Raw genomic sequence first — 24,351 nt, 5'->3', positions numbered from 1 at the left:
ACTTACATTCCCTTTTCTCTACATCCTCACCAACATTTGTTCTTTGTGTTCTTTTATATGATAGCCGTTCTGACATGTGTGAGGTAATAACTCATTGTGGTTTTAATTTGCTTTTCTCTGTTGATTAACAACGTTGAACATCTTTTCATGTGCCTGTTGGCCATCTGCATGTCTTCTTTGGAAAAATGTCTGTTCAGATCTGCCCATTTTTTTAAATGAGTAGTTTGGTTTTTTGATATTGTATGAGCTGTTTATATATTTTAGACAGTAACCCTTTACTGATCATATCATTTGCAAATATTTTCTCCCATTCAATAGGTTGTCTTTTTGTTTTGTCAGTGATTTCCTTTGTGCAAAAGCTTTTAAATTTAATTAGGTCCCATTTGTTTATTTTTGCTTTTAATGCCTTTGCTTTAGGAGACAGATTCTCCCCCAAAATTTATTGCTAGAATTAATGTCAAAGAGTGTTTAACCTATGTTTTCTTCTAGGAGTTTTATGGTTTCTAGTCTTAAGCTTAGGTCTTTAATCCATGTTTAGTTTATTTTCATATATGATGTTAGAGAATGTTCTAGTTTCATTCTTTTATGTGTAGCTGTCCAGTTTCCCAGCACCACTTATTGAAGATACTGTCCTTTCTCCATTGGATATTCTTGCCTCCTTTGTCATAGATTAATTGACCATAAGTTCATGGCTTATTTATGGGCCCTCTGTTAAATTCCTTTGATCAGTGTGTCTGTTTCTGTGCCAGTACCATACTGTTTTGGTTACTGTAGTTTTGTAGTACAGTCTGAAGTCAGAGAGTTTGATCCTTCTAGCTCTGTTCGTTCTAAAGATTGTTTTGGCTATTCAGGATAGTTCATGTTTCCATACAAATTTTAAAATTATTCTAGTTCTGTGAAAAATGCCATTGGTATTTTGATAGGGATTGCATTGAGTCTCTAGATTGCCTTGGGTAGTATGGTCATTTTAACAATATTGATTCTTCCAATCCATGAACATTGTGTATCTTTCCATCTCTTCAATTTCTTTCATCAGTATCTTATTAGTTTTCCCAGTACAGGTCTTTGTACAGGTCTTTTACCTCCTTAAGTGGGTTTATTCCTAGGTATTTTATTCTTTTTGATGTGACTGTAAATGAAATTTTCCCCTTAATTTCTCTCTTTGAGAGTTCATTGATGGTGTATAGAAATGCAATGGATTTCTGTATATTAATTTTATTCCTTGAAACTTTGCCACATTCATTGATGAGCCCTAGTGGTTTTCTGGTGGAATCCTTAGGATTTTCTGTGTAGAATATCATGTCATCTGCAAACAGTGATAGTTTTACTTACTCTTTTACAATTTGGATTTCATCTATTTCTTTTTTCTTGTCTGATTGCTGTGGGTAGGACTTCTAATATGGTGTTGAATCAAAGTGTTGAGGGTAAGCATTTTAGTTTTCTTCCTGATCTTAGAAGAAGTACTTTCAGCTTTTCACTATTGAATGTGATGTTAGCTGTAAGCTGGTCATATATGGACTTTATTATATTGAGTTATGTTCCCTCTAAACCAAATTTCTGGAGAGGTTTAATCATAAATGGATGTTGAATATTGTCAAAAGCTTTTTCTGCATCTTTTGAGATAATGATATAGTTTTTATTCTTCGGTTTGTTAATGTGACATATCATATTGATCAGTTTGTGGATATTGAAAAAAATCCTTCTATCCCTGGAATAAATCCCACTTGATCGTGGTATATGATCCTTTTGATGTGTTGTTGGATTCAGTTTGCTGATATTTTGTTGAGGATTTTTGCAACTGCGTTCATCAGCGATACTGACTTGTAATTTCCCTTTTTATGTGATACATTTATCTGACTTTGTTATCAAAATGATGCTGGCCTCAGAGAATGAGTTTGGAAGCACTCCTTCCTCTGCAATTTTTTGGAATAGTTAGAGAAGGATGGGTTTTAGCTCTTCTCTAAATGTTTGGTAGAATTCACCTGTGAAGCATTTGGTCCTAAACTTCTGTTTGTTGGGAGGTTTATTATTAGTATTATTAATTATCATTATTATTATCATTATTATTACAGATTCAATTTCGTTACTGGTAATTGGTATGTTCATATTTTCTATTTCTTCCTGGTTCCATTTTGGGAGAGTATATACTTCTTGCAATTTGTCCATTTCTTCTAGGTTGTCCACTTATTTGAGTATAGTGGTTCATAGTCTGTCAGTTCTTTATGGGGTTTTAGCAGTCCTCTTTGATGGTCTTTTGGGCATGGAGCTCCTGGAAAGGACAGAGATCTTATAAAACTGAGGAGCAGGCAGTACTGGCACAGAACCACGGAGGGGGTAGGAATTAGGGAAGCAGAGAGGAGAAAAGAGAGAATTCCAGTTTGAAAAAGCAGAGCCTAGGTAAATCTTCCCTTTTCCCTAAAAATGTATTCTGACTTCATTACTAAGTCCTTATGTCCTTCAAATAATACAGAGAGACATGTACTGTGTTTTCCTTTAAAATGCCCATATCATTTGATCTGTTAAAATCATTAAGCGTGTACTAGATTTTAATGAATTATATCTGGATCTTGCCTCTATATCCTTCTAACCTACCCATGCTTTTTAAATGATTAAGAAAACTTTATTCCTTATTCTTAGGGGTCAGAAACCAAAAAACCAAAAAACAACAACAACAAAAAAACAGACAACCCCCTTTAGAGTCTAATCTTAAAACATTCAAAGCTGTATCTTTCCTTCCTCTAAAATGCTTCACAAGCACTTAACCTATTTTATTAACTTCAATGGAGATATAGACAATGTACCATATTACATGTTTCAAATGTACAACATAGTGATGCAGAATTTTTAAAGGTTATACTCCATTTATAGTTATTATAAAATATTGGCTATCTTTTACGTGCTTTATTTTATATTTATATTTTAAGTGCTTCACAAGCACTTAACCTTTAAATGAAAATACTCTCAATTTAGTGTCGATCATCTTATTATGTATTGGTTTTCAATATTTCATCTCTCACAATGATCACTTACTAGTAACCAACTTCAGGAATTAGTATATATTTTAATGTGTCAAATATAATAGAAAAAGAAGAGAGAGAGTCTGAAGTGCCTTTGGCTTCGTCTTGGCTTTTTTTGCCTGTGTCTGGGGCAACCTTGGTGGTCTAGCAATACCGTGTATGTGTCTTCTGGTTGGACAATAAATGACACTGGGGATTTGTCAGTGACCTGTCTCCTTTATGCACTGCCGGTCTCCAGTGTCATCGTTAATGAGTCTTCAGGTCTCCCATTTGTCTGCTCGAATGCATCCTGGCTAAGCCAAGTGAGTAAGTCGGAGTGGGCAAGCTGCCTGGCCACCAAGTGTGCAACTGTGCCGAGACAGTCGGAGGGCAGCCCTCTGCTTTGATCGTGGGGAGAAGTTTAATTCTAACAGGCCACGTGGGAGACTGGGCCCTTTGGGGTGCGGAGCAGACCTCAGGGCACAGCAGGGGAGCTGCTCTCCCCCTGGTTTGCACTGGTTCCAGTGTTTCTTAGTTCAAAACCGTGAGGCTCAGAGGCCAAGAGCACTTGCCTCACAGTTTGCTTCGTCTTTCCCCAGGAGTTTCTCTGTGAATTCTCACCGTGGGTGGTAGAACTTCAGCAAGGGAACAAAAATCATTATTATCTCTTTGTTCCAAACAGGAGATTTGCACTGGGGTGTATTTGCATAAATATAGTGCGTAGAATTTGTAGCACATAATCCCTGGCCATGACTTTCTTGCTCTGCTGGCTGTGACATGTTTCCCAACCAATTTTACAAAGTCATAAAAGCAACAAATAATATATATGAGGCCACTTGCTAGTGCCAGGCATTCTGCAGACTGCTTTACATGCATTATCTCACTAAATTCTCATATGCCTATGATCATGGAGGGGTTTGGCAAATGAGAAAAGCCACAGCCCACCTGGGCTCAGGTAGGTCTCGATCCATCCACGAGCCCTTTACCACAGCATTATGTGGCCTCTTAAATCTGAGCAGTTTGGTGGAGCCCAGGGGCTCTGTCCGCACAGCCAGGACAAAGGGGGAGCCACAATGATCAACCCCTGTAACTCAGGCAGAGGTGGAGATTTCGCTTATGTAATTGGGAAAAGAAGCTCTGCCTTGGGCTTTGCTTTGGCTAGGGAGAAGAAACTTTGAAGAAGTTCCCTTATGTGTTCTTACCAAAATGCAGGCATGCCTCAGCATCTATTATTTGTGTTCATGAAACATAGTGCTCTATAAGTGGAATGGAATTGTTGGAACTGGAAGTGTGGTAGAGGGCTAGTTAAGGGGTTCAAAAGACTCTCCTAATTTGTATTGTGAGACTAAATGTGGCTACCTGTGTTTTCAGATTCGGCTGGAAATCATCAGAAAAGTTTACATTGTCATGAAAGTTCTTGGAAAAATGCTAGTTCTTGAAAGCAGACCTCTTCCAAAGGGTGTCTGACCCGTCTCCTGTTTCTAGGCCTGCCCTCAGAACTACTCAATCAGGAGAATCATCTTTGCTACCCTTGCTTATGGCTTACAGATTGAAGTGGTGGATTTTTTTTTTTTTTTTTTTTTTTTTGGTTGGGATGTGGAGGGTCTTTAAAATACACTGGGCCCTTTCAAACCGGCTTGGGACAGTCACAGTGTTTGCAGAGTAGAGAGACTGGGACCCCTTGGTGTACCTCTCCTGGGAAGGAAGGCAAAGAATGGAGAGACGTGGAGGTCATATTGCACTGCTCGAAAGCCCACTCTGAGTCTGGGTCAACATTGCTAATTCTTTTCTGCCTTCCTCCATGTAAGAATCTAGTTAGGGTGAGGAGATCTGGTGCTTTAGCCAGATATGCATGGTGCTCTCTGGAAAAACTTGGGGATGAGCAAATAAACCTGCATGATGATTCAGAGGGATTAAGATAAATACACAAATATAATTAAAAGCAAAACATAAGTGCTCTGTGGAAGGTATATATTTGAAAGATGCAAAAACTTTGGATTGGAAAGGCTTTATGATGGTAGCAGCATCTCAGAGAAAGGTTTTTTAGGATGAACAGGACTTTGTCAAATGCAGTGGAAGGTATGGGATGAGAGCAGAATAGGCAGAGAACCACCTGACTGAAGGCATGGAATTGGGAGCACTTGTTGATATTAATTTGGAAACACTGCATAATTTTGGTTTCATTGGGCAAATACATGTGGAAAATAGAGCTGAATAATAGAATGGTACCATAATGGAAAAGGCCTTAAATCTCAGGCCTGGGAGTTTAAATTTAGTTGAATTAGCAACGAGAACCCATTAATAGTTTCATCTTTCTTTTGTACCTTTCCCCCATTGTTTTCAGTGGATGGTCTTGTCTTATAATTACAGTGACCTGGAGAACAATGAACAAGTTTCAGAGTTAGCTTTTGACCTCTTCTCCCTTCAAACAGAGCAATAAAACAGTACTTTCCACCCTTCCCCATCTCGGTAAATGGCACGTCCAGCCACGCATGTGCCCCCTCACCCTCAACCTTACCTGGACTGTGTCGTCAGCCAGCCCTGTTCATCCTGCCTGCAGGACACATTCCAGTTCTGTCTGCTCTGTCCCCCCACCTCTCTGATACCACTGTAGCCTGAAGTCACCACTTGGAGAGTAGAATAGTGGTGAAAAGTGGGTGCTTATCATTTGGCCACAGGCCCATCTCCTAGGAAAGAGGTAAAGGGAAATCCGATAATAGTAGACAATTATTAGTAGTCATTGGAGAGAGGACAGATACACTGACAAATAAAGGTGAAAATGTAAGGGGGGAAAAGGAATGTTTTGAAATGAAGGTTTGGCTGATTTTAAGGAATTTGTTCCAAGTCAAATAGATCATTAAAAAAAGAAAGAAAGGAAGGGAAGGAAACGAAGGGAAAGAAAAAGAAAAAAGGAAGGAAGGAAAGAAGGAAGGAAGGTAGGAAGGAAGGGGAAGGGCAAGGGCAGGGAAGGGAGAAAGAAAATCTTTGCATCCCAATGGACAGGGTTTCCTAGACAGCACTGGAATGCTTATCAGAATAGCTAATCACAGATATTCAAAAGAGAGTATCAAAAATTTTAAGAAAGTAACAGCGTCGATAGGAAGAGCCCGAACTTAGACCCTGGTGTCCTGTGATCTGCCTCATGGTCCCAGGCAGGAATCCTGGTAGCGCATTCTGAGAACGTAGCTTGCCAGAGTTTCCTCACATCATGCTTTCATCTTCAACACAGTTGACTGTCTCCCAGAGTTAGCTAGGATTCCAGCAATCCAGCTGGCAATACCACAAGAAAAACTGTCATTTCGAGGGACCCTTAAGTGACCTCTTTGGCATTTTCTGTGCTTCAGGGCTGACGGGCCTGTGGATTGCCTACATAGTAAACATTCAGGAATGCTAGTTTTGAAAACACCAAGTTCTTTTTGCTTTTCTTTTTTTTTTAATTGAAGTATAGTCGACTTACAGCGTTGTTTTAATTTCTGATGTACAGCCTAGTGATTCAGGTATACATATATTCCTTTTCATATTCTTTCTCATTATAGACTGTTGCAAGGTATTGAATATAGTTCCCTGTGCTCTACAGTGGGACCTTGTTTATCTATTTTATATATAGTAGTTACTATAACACAAAGTTCTTGTATACGAATTTCCCAACATAAATTAAGGCATCCTTTCTAACGGTCTTCTTCCAAACTGCCTTACCTTTTGCTTATGTAAATACCTTCAGGAATATACCTTTATTTTTTGAAGCAGGTGTCATGATTTCTGTATGGTGAAAATACAGTGCTTTAATATATTCTCTTCGACAAAGACATGTCTGTAACTTCTAGCCATGATCAATGAGCAGAAGTGATCACGATTCAGTTCTAGCTTTGGAGAAACGGAGCGTTTCTTTCCCCAGTGCATTGCTGCCTCTGGCACAGACATGCAGAAACCTCAGGGAAATGCGTCTTGCCTTTTGTGATGGTGAACTGTGGATTATTGTGGTTTCCATATCACCAAGTGAGAACTAAGTTGAGGGGTCTTGATTATCAAAAAAGCAACTGATTGTAAATTCTAGGTATTCTGTCTGAAGTTAATCACATAAATTGATTTCACATGTGTTAATGGAGTATTACTGGGAAGGGTAGATGAACAGGAGTGGAGAGAGATTCAGTCCTCTCTAACCTGGAGTTAGTTCTCATGCTGGGACGTAGGTGTCACCTTGAGGAATCACCAGTTTGGTGGTTCCAGGCCCTGGAATTCCTGCAAAATCTGTTTCAATCTCTACTTTTGAGTATGAGTCTGAAGAGGGTCTGAGCCTTTAATTCCCTAGGACTAGTCCCTAGGTAGTTTTTGCCTCTCTTTATTTTTGAGAGACCCAAAGCAGCGTAACTTACCTGTCCCAAGTCAGAGGTTTTGCTGCTCTTAAAAAAAAAAAAAAAAAAAAAGTTCGAGGTGATGCATTTCCCTATTCTTAAAAAAAAAAGTGTAGAGTGAGCTAATTATTTTTCTTTGTTTTTGCTTTTTCTCCTGTAATTTGGATAACCGGCGATTGTTAAGAATTTTGCACTGTTAATACCCAAGTGCAGAGCACAGAGCACAAGTTCAGCAAATCCGAGTCCTTGAGAAAGTCTAATGGCCACCTTCTCTTCACAGCAAGTGAGAAGCAGATGGCGGTGGTGTGTAAGGAGTCGCCGAAGGAGTATCTGCAGCCGTTCAAGGACAGACTTGAAGAGTTCTTCCAGAAAGGTAGGAGCCGTGTCAGCTGTATGTGCGGGACACTCTGAAACGCCCTTCCTTCCCCAATCTTTCTCTGAGACCCACCCACGTGCATCCTGTCTGAGCACCGGCAGCTCCAGTGCTTCCATCAGCCCATCTTCCCAGGGCGGATATGCACTCAGGGTGGATGGAGTTGTCCTGCAGCCTTTAAATCACCTTTCAAATCTGCTTTCATATTTTAAATCCTTCAACATTACTCCTGCTCTTGTAAATTGTGTGAGGGAAGGCTTTCCCTTTGTCTTTTCATGGATCCCAAGGGGATCCTCGGTGCATGTTAACTGACAGGCGACGTCCATACAAGGCATGTGCAGTTGTGCAGGCGGACGGTGCTTTTCTGGCTTTACGAGTATAGCAACTGGGAAACTTGTGTTGCATTTTCTATTCCTTTTCAGAAAGGAAAATTGGGGCCAGGTGAATGTCACACATCCAGTCACTTGGCACCCATCAGCGCCATGGGGTTCGCAGATGGAAGTGATATGCAGGAGACCCAGTACTTATTTGAAAATCTTACCAAGTTTTGTTCCTTCCTCCATGGTTTTGGCAGGAATAGGGAACTATTGTTGATCACTGGTAGTGAACGTGAATATTTAATGCCTTTTGGATATTTCCTATCCTGATTTCTCAACTTGAGTCTAAGATGTGAAACAAAAATAAATGTGGGTCACAATTTCTAGGTATAAGATAAATAAGTCATGGGGATGTTATATACAGGCTGGTGACGCTAGTTAACAATACTGTATTGTGTATTTGAAGGTTGCTAAGAGAGTAGATCTTAAAAGTTCTCATCCCAAGAGAAAAAATTTGTTTAACTGTTCATGGTGACGGATGTTAACTAGACTTATTGTGATGGCCAGTTCACAATATATATACATATATTGAACCATTATGTTGTACACCTGAAACTAATACAATATTATATGTCAATTACATCTCAATAAAGGGGAAAAGAAGTGTTGGGTAGTCAGAGGGCTCTTCTGTTTTTGCTAGTAAGTCAGAGGAAATGCACATAGGAGTCTTTGGGGGTATATCAACATGCTGTTTTTATTTGTTAATAAGGCCACATGATACCACACCATCAACCAAAGGATTATTAAGCAGGGTAAGTCCATAAAGTATGGCCAAGGCACCTTGGGAGTTGGCGGGGAAATTGTCAGTCAGTGAGTCAGAGGAACTTCATTCCAGCTGGTCCCTTGGTGCAGAGATCACTGCTCCCCCGTCCTGGATGAGGGCTCATTTGTGTTGAGGCAGAGCTCACAGTTCAACCTTGGCCACGGCTGAACTTCAGATACGATGGAAGTAACGGAAGTAACGTCATCAGGCAAGGTATCATTTAGAGAGCACACAGTGATACCAGCACTTACGGGGTCTGTGACTAAAATTAGGTGGGCTCTGTGTATGACTTATTAAACTAGATGGATTGCTTTATGATTATGTCCTATAAATATAACCAAGATGGCCTGAAGAACAGCATGAAGTATTTCCCTTTGCTGACCCCCAATTTATACTTCTGAGATATGTATAACTAACTTGAAATTAGGCTCATGTGTAATTAGATTCCATTTCTATTTTTAATTGCTATTGTTCTATATCTAGGAAATTCTGCAATGTGTCTATCTGGGTACTATCTGCCTTATGCTGTAATGGCCTTGTAATCCTTTCTCTTTCAGCATTTTAAAACACCTGTATTGTGAACTTTATTCTTTTTGTGGGAAAAAAAAGATAAGTATGAATAGATTTAGAACATTGAAATTCCTCTTCCATGCCTTGGAAAAGGCATTTATAGAACACTGTTTGGAGTTACGTGTAAACTTCTCTACAAGGTTTCCAAAAAATTGTTGATCTCTTCTGAGAAGAGGTAATTGAAGTTGAGGCAAACTGGACTTCGTGTCCCAGAGGCAGGGATGTGGCCCCAGTAAGCTGTCCTGAGAAAGCCCTAGATCAGTGGTTCTCAGCCCTGGCCGCACACTAGAGTCACCTGGGGGAGATTTTTTTTAAGATTTCAACACCTCCACCAAATTCCAGACCTACCACCAGCATCTCTGAGTGTGGGTCCAGGCATCACCATTTTTCCTTATTCCCCTGGTGATTCCAGGGTGCAGCCCAGGTAGAGAACCACTATTCTCAAGCTCAGTTCACCTTTTAATGTATATTCAAAGATATTTCTTCAGAGCCTGCTATGTATCAGGCACTGTGATAGACACTGGGACTCCTAAAATGAATCATATACTCCTTGTATATGGTCCTTGTATACATCCCTCCCCTAAGGACTGTCCTATTGGGGAAAAGTCTACAATTGAATAAAGGAGTCACCTCTCCTTTACCCAACAGAGTGAAAGGAAGATGGAAAGGACATAGGAATAATCTCAAATTATGATTAAGACCAAGTTAACCAAAAGGAGACACAAAAAGGATTCGAAGGACAATTACCATTCTATAAAGAATTTTAAATTTTAAGTCAGTCTGAAACATTCCCAGGTATTGTGTGGTGAAAGGAGCCACTGTTGAAATACCTGTGACTACTGACTCATTACTGAACTTAGCTGGTCAAAGAACAGTCTAGAATTGTGCTACCCGGTAGGGCAGGCATGAGCCACACACAGCCACTGAGCAGCTGAAATGTGGCTAATCCAAACTGAGGTGTGCTGTGCAGAACAAACACACACCGGATTTTGAAGGCAGAACCAAGAAAATATAAAATACTTCATTTCTGCTTTTTTATATTGGTTACATGGTAAAATAACATTTTTAATATATTGGGTTAAATGAGCAAAATATGTTATTAATGTTAGTTAACCTGTTTCTTTTCACTTTTAAGCATGGCTACTAGAACATTTAATATCGTATCTGTCACTTGCATTATATTTCTGTTGGACAGGGCTGTCTAGAAGTACTGTCCCTTGGCCTCCCCCATCTCATCCCCTCATTCTCCTCTGCATGTTACTGCTCTACCATTGCAACTTGAACCCTGGGTTATTGGAAGGCAGTATCATGAGCTAGCCCTCCCCACTTTTGCTCTGGGTCTGGTCGTCGTTTGGCTCTCAGGCGTGGGTGCTTAACTGAAGGAGGTGACAGCATGCTACTCCATCAGGCTGCTCCTCTGTGGTTCAGGGGGTGGGGGCCTTTCCAAGTTGCAGTGTATCCCAATGCAATATCCCTTGGCTACTATGGAGTTCCAAGTAGTGGTCCCTTTTTTTTGGAGATGATTCACTGATTCATAGAAACTGTAGGATTTCCCGTCTACTATAAATATGCTTCCATCCTAGATAATCAAGTTTTATCATACAGTTTAAGTATAGTATCTCATCTAAGGCGCCATTCATTTATAAGAAATGCCATTATTCCAAGTACTACTAAGAAAGAAAAATTGCTGCCAATTAAATCATGGCATGTCAGATTATTAGATGTACCCCAGTATCAGTGGTGATGAAATATAAAAATTCCATCAATTTTAAATGGATGTAATGCAGTGCTATAATTAGACATACAGGCTCAGAGAGGAGGAATGACTGACACTTCCAGGAAGTCAGAGAAGACTTTGAGCAAAGGAGAAGTTTTTGTTCAGATCTGAGTGGAAAAAAAAAAAAACCAAACCAAAGATGATGACATTGACAGTGGTGACAATGATTGCTCACGTTTGGTGGTTGCTTCTATATGCCTGGCACCATGGGGAGCCGATCATTTTCCTTAGTCTTCATCCAACCATCTGAAGTAAACACTTTTATCACCCCGTTGTACCGATGAGGACACTGAAGATTAGGAATTCTCAGCAGGCAAGTTATGAAGGGAATTCCAGGTAGAGGAAAACACTGCAAATCTCAGGATGAAAGGCGTGATGTGTTTTAGGGGAGTGGTAAGAGACTTGGTGTGGCTCTAGGGCACATGGAAGGAACACAAGACCCAGAAGGAGAGGAGGGTCACAGTATGACTTGCTGAAGAATTCGAACTTTCTCTTAGAGGCATCCAAGAGCCTTTGAAAAATAGTGTGGGTGGGAGTGACAAGGTTTTGTTGGGTTGGTTTGTTTTGATGTTGGTGTGTTGGGATCATTTTGCTTTTTGTTGTTGTTAGTAAATATATTACAACTAAGAACAACATAAAAAAGAGTTGGAATAGTGAGACTGGAAGCCAGCCTGTGGAGCTCTTCCACAGCAGTCCAGGCAAAGGACGGTTAAGAACTTGAGCAAAAGCAATCCCCGTAAAAATAAGAAAGAGCTGGGGGGAACACACTGATAAAGCTGGTAGGAGTTCCAGGACTAGGTAACCTAGGGGAAGTACAAAAACAGAGGAGAAAAGGGTAATTATCCTTTCTCATGCTCAAATAACTGGCTGGACACTGTCGTGGAGGACATATTTGGGATGGAAAACAATGACAAAATTTGCACATGCTGATTGGATAAACGTTTGAGACACACGGGTAGAATATTGGCCTCATAGGAGAGCACCGGGTGAGACTTGAGAGGGTGACAGGAACGAATGAGACAGCCCAGAGAGGGGCTGGAGAAAGAGAAGGTCCTGAAATATCAGAGTACCTGAGCACAGGGTGTAATATAATAACCATAATTGAGGAAGGATGCTTCTGTACTTCCACAGTACTTGAGTATTTGGTAGGAAAGCCCGTTTTCTACTAGAGGGTCTTATCACTCAAAGTCTTAAGCAATTGCATTCTTTGTGCCTGAGGAGTCACACACACGTGTTGTGACTCAGTTGATTCATGGTTAGGCTAATTTTCATTTGAGCTGCAGCTCAGTTCTTCTAACCATCGTGATGAATTAATTTTCCTTTGTAAATCATATCCTGTTGCCACACTCAAGTGGAGATGATGTGTCCATCCTTGGGTCTTTTATCATCCTTCCCGTCTCAGAATAGTGTTACTTGACACAACTCTGGTCCTTGATCTTAACTAATTTCATTTCCTGTGCAGAATCGAAAGTCATTTTTATGGGACCTCTTTTCAGAGTTGCAATCTCCATGGCATCTGAACCCTATTCTTTACGTGGTTTTTCTTTTCCACGGTAGGCTCTTATTGATTCCAGTTTACAGCTCCGTTCAGCGTGACCTTGTGCAGACATTATGTGAGCCCGTGATTTCCCACCCTCAGATCAAACATGGTCATAATGATACGGCCTTCAAAAATGTGATGCTCGCATTAAAAGTCTCCATAAACATGGCAGGGATCCTGTAATTGAAAGAAGGCGCAGAACAACTGATTAGATCCTGGGTATAGATCTTTAGGGTGGTCTTTTCATGCTGTTAAATTGGTCATTTGTATTTATAGCCTTGGCAGGGAGGGCTGGAACCTACACTGGTGCTCATACCAGCCCCCTCCCACCCTTGGCCTTTTCTCATTCTCCGTTAGTTTTACCTGGCATCATTGAGCAGCCCCGAATCAAAGCAAATCTGAATGAGCCATGCTAGTCTTCCTTTGTCCAGCTATCTTCTAAGGGTCCTTGACCAGCTGGGATGAAAGATATTCTAATGTCAAGAACTGTTTTCTAGTAAAAAGTGAGTAGATAAATTTACAAAGCTTAGAAGAAAACCTCTGATTTCACACATTGAATACAAAGAGAATTATCTGCATAGCTGTGTACCCCTGATAGCTGGAACTGTCTGGACCTATTCATTTTCTCATCTTGACATGATACAGGCTTAGCCTGGTCCATAATAGGTGTTAATAATCATTTTTTGAATTAATGAACAAAGAGCCTCAGGCTTCCCTCTCCCCCACATGGGTTTCCTATTTAAATCCTTTTAGTGTTGTGTAAATCATGCCAGAATCTGGTAAGATGCATTTTTGGTCTACAATGCATGCCTGTGGTCAGGTCCCCTCGATATCAAGACATCTATCTATTTTGAAGATATGTGTATAATCCATTCTTAATAAATATTTAGCTCAGATTAGATTTAGCTCAGATTCAGTTGATAACTGAACCCTAGTAAACAGGAGAATAGGAGTAGTTATTAGATAATCACTTCAACCCCCAGAATGTAGAAAGAAAACCATCTGAGTCACCGTATTCAAGCTTTTAGGTTACAGCGATCTGGACAGTGTGACCTGTGGAAGGAACTGATTCTTACATTCTTTAGAGCTTGTGGAAGGACAAACTATGACTGGGGGAACACACATTCTGCATGGGCCAAAGTGAGTTCTTGTGTACGTCACTATTCTAAAAAGAACCAGCCGGGATGCCTCCAAAGAACATCAAATGGCCAAGAATTAAGATAATCAGTTGTGATTTCCAGGTCACTGAAGTAACAGAGCATTAATCCTTGCAAGGTGAGAAAAGCTATCTTATCAACTGTCTATGGTGTTTGCGATAAAATTTTTTCTCTCAAGATTGCTTCCCCTTTTAGGGCTTCCCCATTGTGGTCTCATTTGGGGTCCCTTGGCCTGCTGAACCTAGCCCTTTAGGTTTAATTTCCAAAGAACTGGAAATTAAATGTTCCCACTCACAGCTTCTTTCCCTCCTGTGGGTGTCAGATTGGATGGCTTAGAAAGACTTTCGAGGGCCTCCTGTACTTTCCTTCCCTCATGAATGGAGAGCCAGCTCTATGAGCTAGTACCCTGCTTTCTTTCCTTGGGGTCCTCCTCCTCTACATCCCTTCCCAACAGCCCCAGACAGTAAGATCCTGCCCACACATACGCGCGCACACATACCCCCTCAAGTTATTTCTCCTGGACTTACATTGCCTCTGTTCATGTTGCTCATGGTTCTGTCACTCTCTTGTGATGTCTGTAACTGAAGTGTCCATGAAGAGACCTCTTGCTCTAAAATGGACAATGTTCTGTCCTTTCTTCATCCTTTGTTCCCTGTTGCCTTACAATCCTGTTCTCCATTTCATTTGGGTCCTCTTACTTCTTCATTACACAGACGTCTTAGGTGTTTTGATGGGCTCTTTCCTAAACAGACAGGATGAGAGTAAGGATCGACCTCTCAGATTACCCCAGCACACAACGTCTTCTAAACCTAACACTAGTATGGGTCCAGTCATCAGTCGTTTCCACCTCAAGACCATTATCAGGATCTAATCTCTCCCATGGGTGTTTGGATCTGAAACCTTAACTCTAATTTTTGAAAGAAAGGCTTTGTTTCCTGTCTTTAAACAATGTCTCTGAACTACATACAGGTGAAAGAGAGATGGTGGTGGTTGGGTTTGGAGGGAAGTGTAGGGTATGGATTGATAACTCTATCTGGGTCTTGTCTAGCGCAGCAGAGATTCAGAAACACACACACGAACTCGGCAACAGCTCCGAGCTTATGAGACAGAGATGCTTTAGTGGAACACGGATGGTTCCTTAACATTGTTATCACTTTGAGTAGGGACTTTAACCACGTAAGCAGTAAAGTATTACTAGGGCCCATCTCATGGTGGTGGAGTTGGTGTCAATGTGATGCCTTCTTTTCCCTTTCTTTGTGGCAGAATCCAAGATCCCTTTGAGATTATGGGGCCACAACTACAATGACCCTTTTCCCATGAGGAGAAACATCCCAGGTAGAAGCAGTGGATGGGGCCAAGTGAGCCAGGCTCTTTCTTCCTATGTACAGACCATCTTGTCCACTTGTAAATTCTCTTTCCATATTTCATTGGCTTGTTTTATAAAACCTTGAAGTAGACTAAATTGTGTCCCCGAGAAGCAGGGTTTTAGTGACTTCTGAAGTTTTAGTCATCATACCGAGATAGAATCGTGCTATTTAATCTTCCTATCAGGGCTACATGTACACTTTTCAGTTAAAATTATTTGGGTTTTGTTTTTTTTTTAACTATTCAGAATGTAGCAGAGCACTGTGCTTGAAGTTAGAAGACCTAGGTTGGAACCCTGGCTTCACCACTTCTGTGTGTGATTCGGGGCAAGTTTTTAAAATTTCTCTTAGCCTTTTTTTCCTTTTCTGTAAAATGGGAATAGTAATATTTCCTGCATAGTGTCAATATGAAGATCACGTGAGGTCATGTGAAACTACCATGTGAACTATAAGGCATTGATAAAATACAGTGTCTTATTTTTAGAGTGTGGTTATTGTCCCACCATCTCCCTCCATGAGAAATACCAATTGGTTGAAATTTTCCCTTGGGTTTCAGTGCAGACAGGGATTTGGGAGGATTCTTCTTTTGGTCTGATGGTTTTCTTTACTAGTATACTTGTGTTCCTTTCTTTTTAGTTTTTGTGTATCTACTGTAGGTTTTGTGGTTACCACAGGATTCATCATATATGTTGAGTTATAAATATATCTACTTGTTTAAAACTGGTAGTCATTTAAGTTCAAACACATTCTAACAGATCTACATTTTTTTACTCCCCTCCCCCACATTTTGTGTTTTTGATGTTATAATTTACATCTTCATGTTTACCCCTTAATTGGTTGTTATAATTATAGTTGTTTTTGAATTTTTTGTCTTTCACTCTTTGTACTGGCTTAAGAGGTTGGTCCTCAGGTCTTACTATATATTTGCCTTTCCTAGTGGAATATTTTTCTTTCCGGTGGATTATTTCTTTTCCACTTAGAAAAGACCCTTCAACATTTGTTTCAGGATAGGGTTAGCACTGGTGAACTCCTTTAGTTTCTGCTTATCTCAGAAGTTCTCCATCTCTCCTTCTGCTCTAAATGATACTCTTGCTGGGTGGCGTATCCTAAGTGACAGGTTTTCGCCTTCAGTGCTCTGAATAAATTGTGTCACTCAGTAATCAGCTGATAGCTTTGAGGATTCCTCCCCCCCCCCTTTTTTTTTTTTTTTTTTTGACTTTTTGTTTTTCTCTTGCTCCTTTTAGAGTTCCCTTTAACTCTTGCCATTTTAATTATGACATGTCTTGGTGTAGCTCTGTTTGGATTCATCTTGTTTGGGACCCTGTGTGCTTCCTGCCCCTGGGTATCTGTTTCCTTCTTCAGGTTTGGGAAGTTTTCAGCCATAATGTCCTCAAATACTTTTTTGATCCTTCTCTCTCCTTCTGGGACCCTTATCGTGTCAATGTTGGTTTGCTTAATGTTCTCCCAGAGATCTCCTAAACTGTTCTCATTTTTTAACATTTGTTTTTCTTTCTGCTGTTCTGATTAGATGATTTTCATTATTCTATCTTCCAGATCACTTAGGTGTTCTTCTGTATCATTTAGTCTGTTACTCATTCCATCTAGTGTGACTTTTTTAATTCAGCTGTTGAATTCTTCATTTCTGATTGGGTCTTTTTTATATTTTCTAGTTCCTTCCTAAAATTTTCATGGTGTGCATCTGTTCCCTAACATTTTTTATTACCAAGGCTTTGAATTCTTTTTCTGGTAAATTGTTTATTTCTGTTTCATTGTTTATTTTTTCAGGGATTTTTCTCTTGCTTTTTCAATCTAGAGCAATTTCTCTGCCTTTTCTGTCTGTGAGAATTTTTGTGAGACAGGTACCTATTACAGTTTTGAAGGTGTGTTCTTATGTGAGAGCATCCTTTACAGACTGCATGTGCCAGATGCCTTTGGTGGGAGAGCTGGATCTGACCTGGAGACAAGTCATATCTTTCCCCAGGGTGTGCTGGCAGCTATCACCTTGAGTAGGGGGTGAGGCTGGGGATGGAGGGGCTAGAGCTGGAGCTGGAAGTGAGGCAGGACTTCCCCTCTGCTCAGTGGTCATCACCACCCTATTGGTGGCAAGATCTGGTCCCAATGTAGCTGGAGCAGAAGCCCTAAGGGTTGGGCCTGAGCTGGCTTCTTCCCTCTAAGTGTGTGTTTTCCTCTCTCCCTGCACTGGGGCCCTTGCCCCAGAGTGGGGTGCTGAAGCAAGTAGGGTCCATGCAGGCTCTCAGCTCATTGGTCACAGGGGCCTGAGCTGACTCTGATGCTCTGCCTGTGCAGGCACCCACAATTGTTTCCCTCACTACACACAGCACAGCCTTGGGTGCAAGTCCCCTTTGTCCCTCACAGCCAATCACTGACCCCAGTTTCTACCAGCCTGTTGTGGAGCCACACAGCAGGCAGGCTGGGGTCCACAGTTGACTCTGAGCATGTATCATCAGCAGGTGAGCTGAGGTGGAGTGCTGCAGTCAGAGGTCTGGGTGGCTTCTGATGCACTGCTTGAGTAAGTGCCAACAATGGCCACTGCCGGCCCACCCGCCCAGGCTTTGCCACAGGATCAGGTCACCTCTCTGTCGCATGGTCAAGTCTTCTCCCTGGTCATGGCTGCCCCAGATCCAGTGCTGTGCTCCTGTTGTCCCAGCAGGCCTCCAACAAGCCAAGAGGGCTCATCTCCCCCAGTAGGACTCCAGCAGTGGGACAGTCTGTGTTCAGCTTGCTCACTTCCCAGAATGGGTGTCCACCAGTGCAATCTCCCATTTTCTCTGCATTCCTTCTCAAGAGCACAGGTCCCAAGCCAATCACTTTTCTTCCCTTCCTACGCAATTACACATGTTATCTTTCTTTCAGCCTTGGTTGTACAAGAGTCCTTCTGCCAGTTTCCAGTTAGTTTTCAATGAGGATTGAAATCCACGTGCAGATGTATTTTTGATGTGTTGGGGTGGGGTGGTGAGCTCTGTGTCCTTTTACCCTGCTATTTTGATTGATCTTCAGAAAGCTTCTTGACTTCAACAGTTAAAATGCAGTACTTCATTTAATCTTTGCAGCAGTGATTTGAGGCTGATTTTTTATCCCTAACTTTCCAATTAAGGAAACTGAGTATAAGAATTTCAGTAACTTACTCAAGGTCAGTGTGATCTTAATCCCAGTGTTGGTACGTTAATCCCAACGTTGGTACGTTGCCATTCTAAAAACTTGGGAAATCATTTACTTTTTCTGTGTCCCAAGACTCTGGTGGCTAACTTGAAATAAGACTTCCTCTTACTGTCTAAATGAGAAAAACGTGAGAATAGCAGACTCATCCACCATAGCTTAACCCCAGCAACTCCCATTCCTGGAGTCCTGATAGAGACCCCGTTCTACCTCCCCCAACAGTTAACAAGTTTCATTTGTATTTTGGAAAGAATTGTGGTGACAAGTAGTTAAGTATTTTATGGAATCGGTATTGAGCTCTGCATTCTTGCATAATAGTTGTTTTTCATGATAAATTGCTTTGTGAAATTGCTGCCTCAGCCACGACTTCCTCTTTGGATTCTTGACAACTGTCATTGAGGTTTTCATCAGTGATTGATTGCTATCACATGACTTCTCTCTGAATTACTCAGTTATTGTCTTCATGTTGGAAGAACTTAACACCTATAATGCCTTCTGGGAGTTATTGCACAGAATATGTATTATATAATATGTGGTCTTGCAGATCACGTACAACTCTGGAAAGATCTCTTCATTCTTTCAAAAAATACAGGTCTGTTTCTTCTGTGGGGTTCATTCTGCTCAGGAAGAATTGTGCAGCACTAGTGGGAGCCCAGGACTGAATGAGATAATGTACGTGGAGCACTTAGCACAGAGCCTGGCACTGTATGTATCAGTTACTGTTACATTCTCAGGCATCTTCCCACAATTTTATCAGAAGGTTCAGAGGATGGAGCTCAGAAAGCCAGTCACAGAAGTCTTATTTCCCAACAGTGTGAATAGCTGCTGTTCCAAGTTCAAATGGCAAAAATTAAATAATTACAGTAAAATGTCTTAAGTATCAGGGAGAAAATCATGTTCATCTAGTCATCTCCTCTAAAAGTAAGTCAAAAGCAAAGACTGTAAGCTGGATTTCCCTAAGACCTGAAGCTTCCTTTTTTTGTAGACCATCACATATGCAATTAGAGGAAGAATCTGGGAAGCAGAGTGAACGTAAGTTAAAAGGCACCAGATATGCACGAGCTTTTCTACAGTATTTTTCTGCCATTAAAATTTTAATTTTAAAGTATAATTGTAATTTCTATAATTACATCTTAATGATAGAAAGTATTTGCATAATTCCATCAAAGATGACATACCTTCGTGGCAACCCAAATCAACAGTATTACCACCTAGGGGCCACTGAGTGGAAGTGCAAACACGTGATCCTTGGGACTCACAAACAGTCCAAGTGCCTTGTTTCAGTGGCTAAAAGTGATTGAAAATGACAACGAGTACCACTAGAGCAAACAACTTTAACTATCCTTGATAACTGTTAATTGCCAGAACATTGAAACTCTACTTTCTAGCAGATGGGAGAAAGATGAGACTTTGAAAGGTTGCAAACTGAGGCTAGAGAATGTGATCATTTAATGCCTTAATCATTTTGTTAATCTTTTGAATTGAGAAGAACTGTATCTGCCTTTCTCTTTCTGTGTTTGTGTAAGTTTTATATTGATTCCTACTCTTTTTCTTCAGAAATAAAAACTGTGTATTTGAGTAGATCATAACTGTTTTTAACAGCGGTAAACAGTGGTTTGTGGGTTGGTTTTTTTTTTTTCACTATAGGAAATATATGTCAGTTCATGGCATTTCATAAAATCAGCAAAGGCTAAGTGCTTAGCTTCTTGAAGCGTTGGTCCGTGATAGCACATCCTCGCTCCATCTTAGAGTCTGGCATCAGGACGTTTTTAATTTACCACTTCCCCTCTCTTCCTATCATCTATCGACTTGTTGACATTCAAATTATTCATTGAAATGAACAAACCATCTGCCTGCTGAGCTCATCATCCCATCCCAGTTCCTTCTGAAATAAATGAAATGTGGGATGAGTAATTTTAATGTAATAATTCTAAGGGTGCATAATATATTCAAGTAGGTTGAATGCAGAAATCCACTAAAAATAAAACTATATTTGAAATTGCTATTCCTCCCAGGAGGTTACTGTTCTTCCCTTAATATCTTCCCTTTGGTTTCATGACTCTAGGATTAAGCCTAATTGCTAACATAATATATGTGCGTGATCACTTGCTTTCTTAAACTTAAGCTTCGCTGGCTTTGATTCCTAGTTTGTAGTCATGGCTGTGGCATTAATGGTAATTGGTCTGAGCTTCATGTGGTAAAATAGGTTCCAACATGTTGACAGCAATTAATGGAGCTAGATGGTCCTGGGTGAGATTCAAGGGATGGGTTTGGCACCTCTTTCAAATTGTTTTCTTATTGTTCCTGTTGTAGTCTCCTGGGAGACTGTAGTGGAAAGAGAGCTGGCTTTAGAATTACATAAACCTGAGTTCAAATCCCTTGCCTAACTATCTCACCTTAGGAAACTTATTTCATCCAAACAAGGCTGAGGTCTCTCATCTCAAAGACAGAAGTAATAATACCAGTACCATAAGGTCATTGTCATGATCAAATCAGCAAACACATGTCAGCCACCTAGTACAAGAGCTAACATGGTAATATGCATATATACTTGCTGTCTGCCTCCCCTTATGTTCTCTTGTGTTTTGCTGTGACTTACATTTCTTAAGCAAAGTTAGATTTAGATCCATCTCAGATAATTTGTTTACTGTGAGTCCTTCTTTTCCCATACTAGTACAGATAGAGCTGTGCAAACTGTTCATTAGATATTAAGGTTTTACTCTGTTCCAGGCACACTCTGCTACTTGCTATTGATACAATGATGAGCAAGATGAACACAGTCTTTGCCTCTGGAATTTATATCTGCAAGTGGAGACTGTAGCCTGTTGGCATTAAGAATCCATATGGTGTAGCCTGGTTATCTGTTACTATTTAACCAGCACCTCAAAACTTAGTAGCTTAAAATAACAGTTTATTACTGTCCATCTCAGTTCTGTGGGTTGATTACATTCAACTGGGTGGTTCTTACTCTGGGTTTCCCATGAGGTTTGTGTCAGAAGGTGACTGGATTTGGAATTATCTGATGAGTTAATTCATACACATGTCTGGATCCTGGGCTGGCATGGATGGCACACTTTGTGGGTGGCTGGACATCTCCTCATCCATGCAGTCTCTCCACATGGCTTGGTCCTCCTCACAGCGTAATGGTCTCTGGGTGGTTGGACTTCTTATATAGTGACTGGCGAATCTTTCCGGAGCAGATGTTCCCCCTCAACAAAGGCAGAAATTGCTAATCCTCTTAAAGGCTAGGGATAAGTCATCACGTCACTTTTGGTCAGAGATGTCACAAGCCAGCCCATTTTCAAAAGCATGGAGCAATGCACCCTACCTCTCAATGAAGTGCAGTGCACATCTACCAGGACGGAAAGAATAGATGGTGGCCATCCTGGAGGCAGGTGACCACAGAGTGTAATTGATTGTTCCTCAGTTTCATGTCCCTTGATGTCTTGAGTCTTAACCAATAGGTTCTGGGTTTTATTTGACTTAGTCCTCAAGATTTGTGAAGCTGACCATTAGTGCTTGCCCTCAGAAGAGGGATCAGTGTTGCCTTTAGGGGTCAGGCAAATAGCAAAATAGAAATGTGTTTGCTCTGGTCCTTATAAATTCTTCAGGACAGAAGGTGTTTCCAGGGAGTGAGATTTCATTACTCTCCTCATTCTCTCTCTAAGGAAGTAGTCCTTATTTCTCCGTGTAAACAGCCTCGAAAATAGTGGCCTCGCAGACCCACCTTACCAACCGATTCTCATGTTCATACTCGTCTTTTAGCACATAAACTCCTATTTTGCTGCAGTTTCTACCCCACTTCTCTTACAGTATTCTCTTTGGAATTGGAGCCGTAATGCATCAGTCCCCTGAGAACTCAACATTCCCTGCTCTTGCTGGGATGGAGACTCTTCCTCGCTCCTTTTGCCTGTAACCTACTCTCCTAGGCCCTTTCCTACAACCTTATAATCTTTTAATTTAAATATGGCTCAGTGCACTAGAATAGAAAAACACAAAAATTAACTTCCCCGGCATAGGCATGAGAGAAGAGAAAGTTGAAGCTGCCACATTCATATTGTCGGTAAAAATGCTGCTCGATTTAAGGTCTGGATTTAACTATTTTACACCTCTTAAGGAATAAGTTATCAGAAAATTGACAGAATTGGAAACTTGGGTGTCTCCTTTCCAGTACCCTTGGCTTCAATAAAATTCTTCACTCTAAAACCCCAGCGCTAAGTCCTGCATACCTTCCTCGTGGATTATGTTTTGTTCTCTGGTCCCTGGATGGCCGGGTTAGTGATGCTCCCTCCGCTGGGGCTGAAGATCAGGTGGACCTCCACTGCCAGGAAGGCGTCTGCTGGCATATTTTAATCTACTATGAATCCGTAGAGTTGAGTTTTTTCCCTAAGAGGGTAAAGCATGTTTTAAAGACCAACTTCTAAAGACTCTTCTTTGCTCCAGCAGGTAATTGTGGTCCCATGGAACCCAGATTTGTCCTTTGTACTCGTCTGAGTTCTCTCTGTGCTTGTCAGGGTTACCGTCGTTGACCGCCTTAACTGTGAACTGCTGAATAACAGAGACAATACATCTGACCAGTTGCACCCTGCGTGGTTATGCTTTAAAGTGCTTTCTGATTGAGGTAGGGCGAGGAAGGGACTGATGGAATATATAGATTTAAGAGCTACTTCTAAATCACATTGAAAATAATATTTTTTTAAATTACTAGTTTATCTACCAGTTTTGTGTTCCAGAAAATATAGATAAGAAACTAAAATCTGAAATTTAGGTTAAAGTTTATGAGTTTTGGTTACATGTTTCAGGTGGATTGATTTGAAACATCACGTGTCTTAATTTAAAATAATGACATTTCCCCCTGGATTTATATAACTTCTCCAGGGACACACTGCATATACTCTGAGATTAGAATACCGTGTGTGTGTGTGTATTTCTCATGAATATTAAATGGGCAACATGCAAGAGCCATCTAAGGAGGAACAAGCTAGAAAAGTAGCCTAGATTATTTCCCACAAACTGCGATCATCCAAACTCAACCAAGATCAATGAGCTGTCGGGAAACAGGAAACAAAAATTCCAAGCAAAAATATCTAAAGTAATAGCCAAAGGGATAAAGAAAACCACTGGCTGGATAAACTGTGATACATGGTGGTGGTTTGTTTGTTTTTAAATTTTGTTCCTATGTGTAAGTCCCTCTTTGAGCAACAGTTTCTGTGTAATACAAGCCCTTTGTACTGTGTGACACTCCTGTCTCTGTGTATCTTCCAGAGACTGGGGAGGGTGGAGTGAGGAGTCATCCTTTCTTCTTTAAACAACAATTTCTCACACTGTTTAGGACTTAACCAGTTGTGTGCATTCTCTTTCCAGTACTCCAGCTGTGCAAATTACTGTCCCTTTATAGCTCTGTACGCATGGGACATGCAAACCCGTTGGCACAACCCCCCTCGTGTTTGTGCTGTTTTCCTACATTCCACCTCCCTCTGGGGTGGCTGTTGGCTGTCCTCATCCTCCCAAGGACTGCTCCGCTCCCCCTGTGACTGCCTCTCCCCGCAAGCAGCCACCTTTGCCTCGATGCTGAATGAAATAACCAAGCCTCTGGGATGCCTTTAACTTGCCTGTGTGTTGAATCCCACGTGAAACCTCTCGCACGGCTGCTGTATACTTTTGAAGCAAAATTATTTTAGTCATTTGCACACAGTTATCTGCAGAGATTAGAGACTGCAACCATGCTGTTCACTCCTTAGGAGAATTTTTAAGGTAATGATACCAAATGCTCCCCTCTCTTCTACTAGTGATCTGGTGGAAACAGAGCTACTGCCAGCCAGATATTCAAATAGTCTCACGGCTCCTCCTGAGAATATGATAATCCTGGAAGTGACCTAGTCCTCAGCCCTCTCCTGGCTGCTCC

At 40.9% G+C, this 24,351-nt stretch overlaps 1 protein-coding gene across 3 annotated transcripts in view; it reads left to right on the top strand.

The window, feature by feature from the left end:
* Positions 1–24,351, top strand: part of FMN1 (formin 1) — a 397,658-nt gene that overhangs the window by 294,847 nt on the left and 78,460 nt on the right. For all 3 annotated transcript variants that reach the window (XM_032481561.1, XM_032481564.1, XM_032481562.1), the window contains one exon: positions 7,629–7,721. In XM_032481561.1, the coding sequence (XP_032337452.1) occupies positions 7,629–7,721 (93 nt within the window). The remainder of the gene's footprint in view (positions 1–7,628; positions 7,722–24,351) is intronic.

This window comes from Camelus ferus, chromosome 6 (genome assembly GCF_009834535.1).
Source record: "Camelus ferus isolate YT-003-E chromosome 6, BCGSAC_Cfer_1.0, whole genome shotgun sequence".
Taxonomy (NCBI): Eukaryota; Metazoa; Chordata; class Mammalia; order Artiodactyla; family Camelidae; genus Camelus; species Camelus ferus.
Note: the sequence above shows the minus strand (reverse complement) of the source record. Positions and strands in the feature narration are given on the sequence as shown.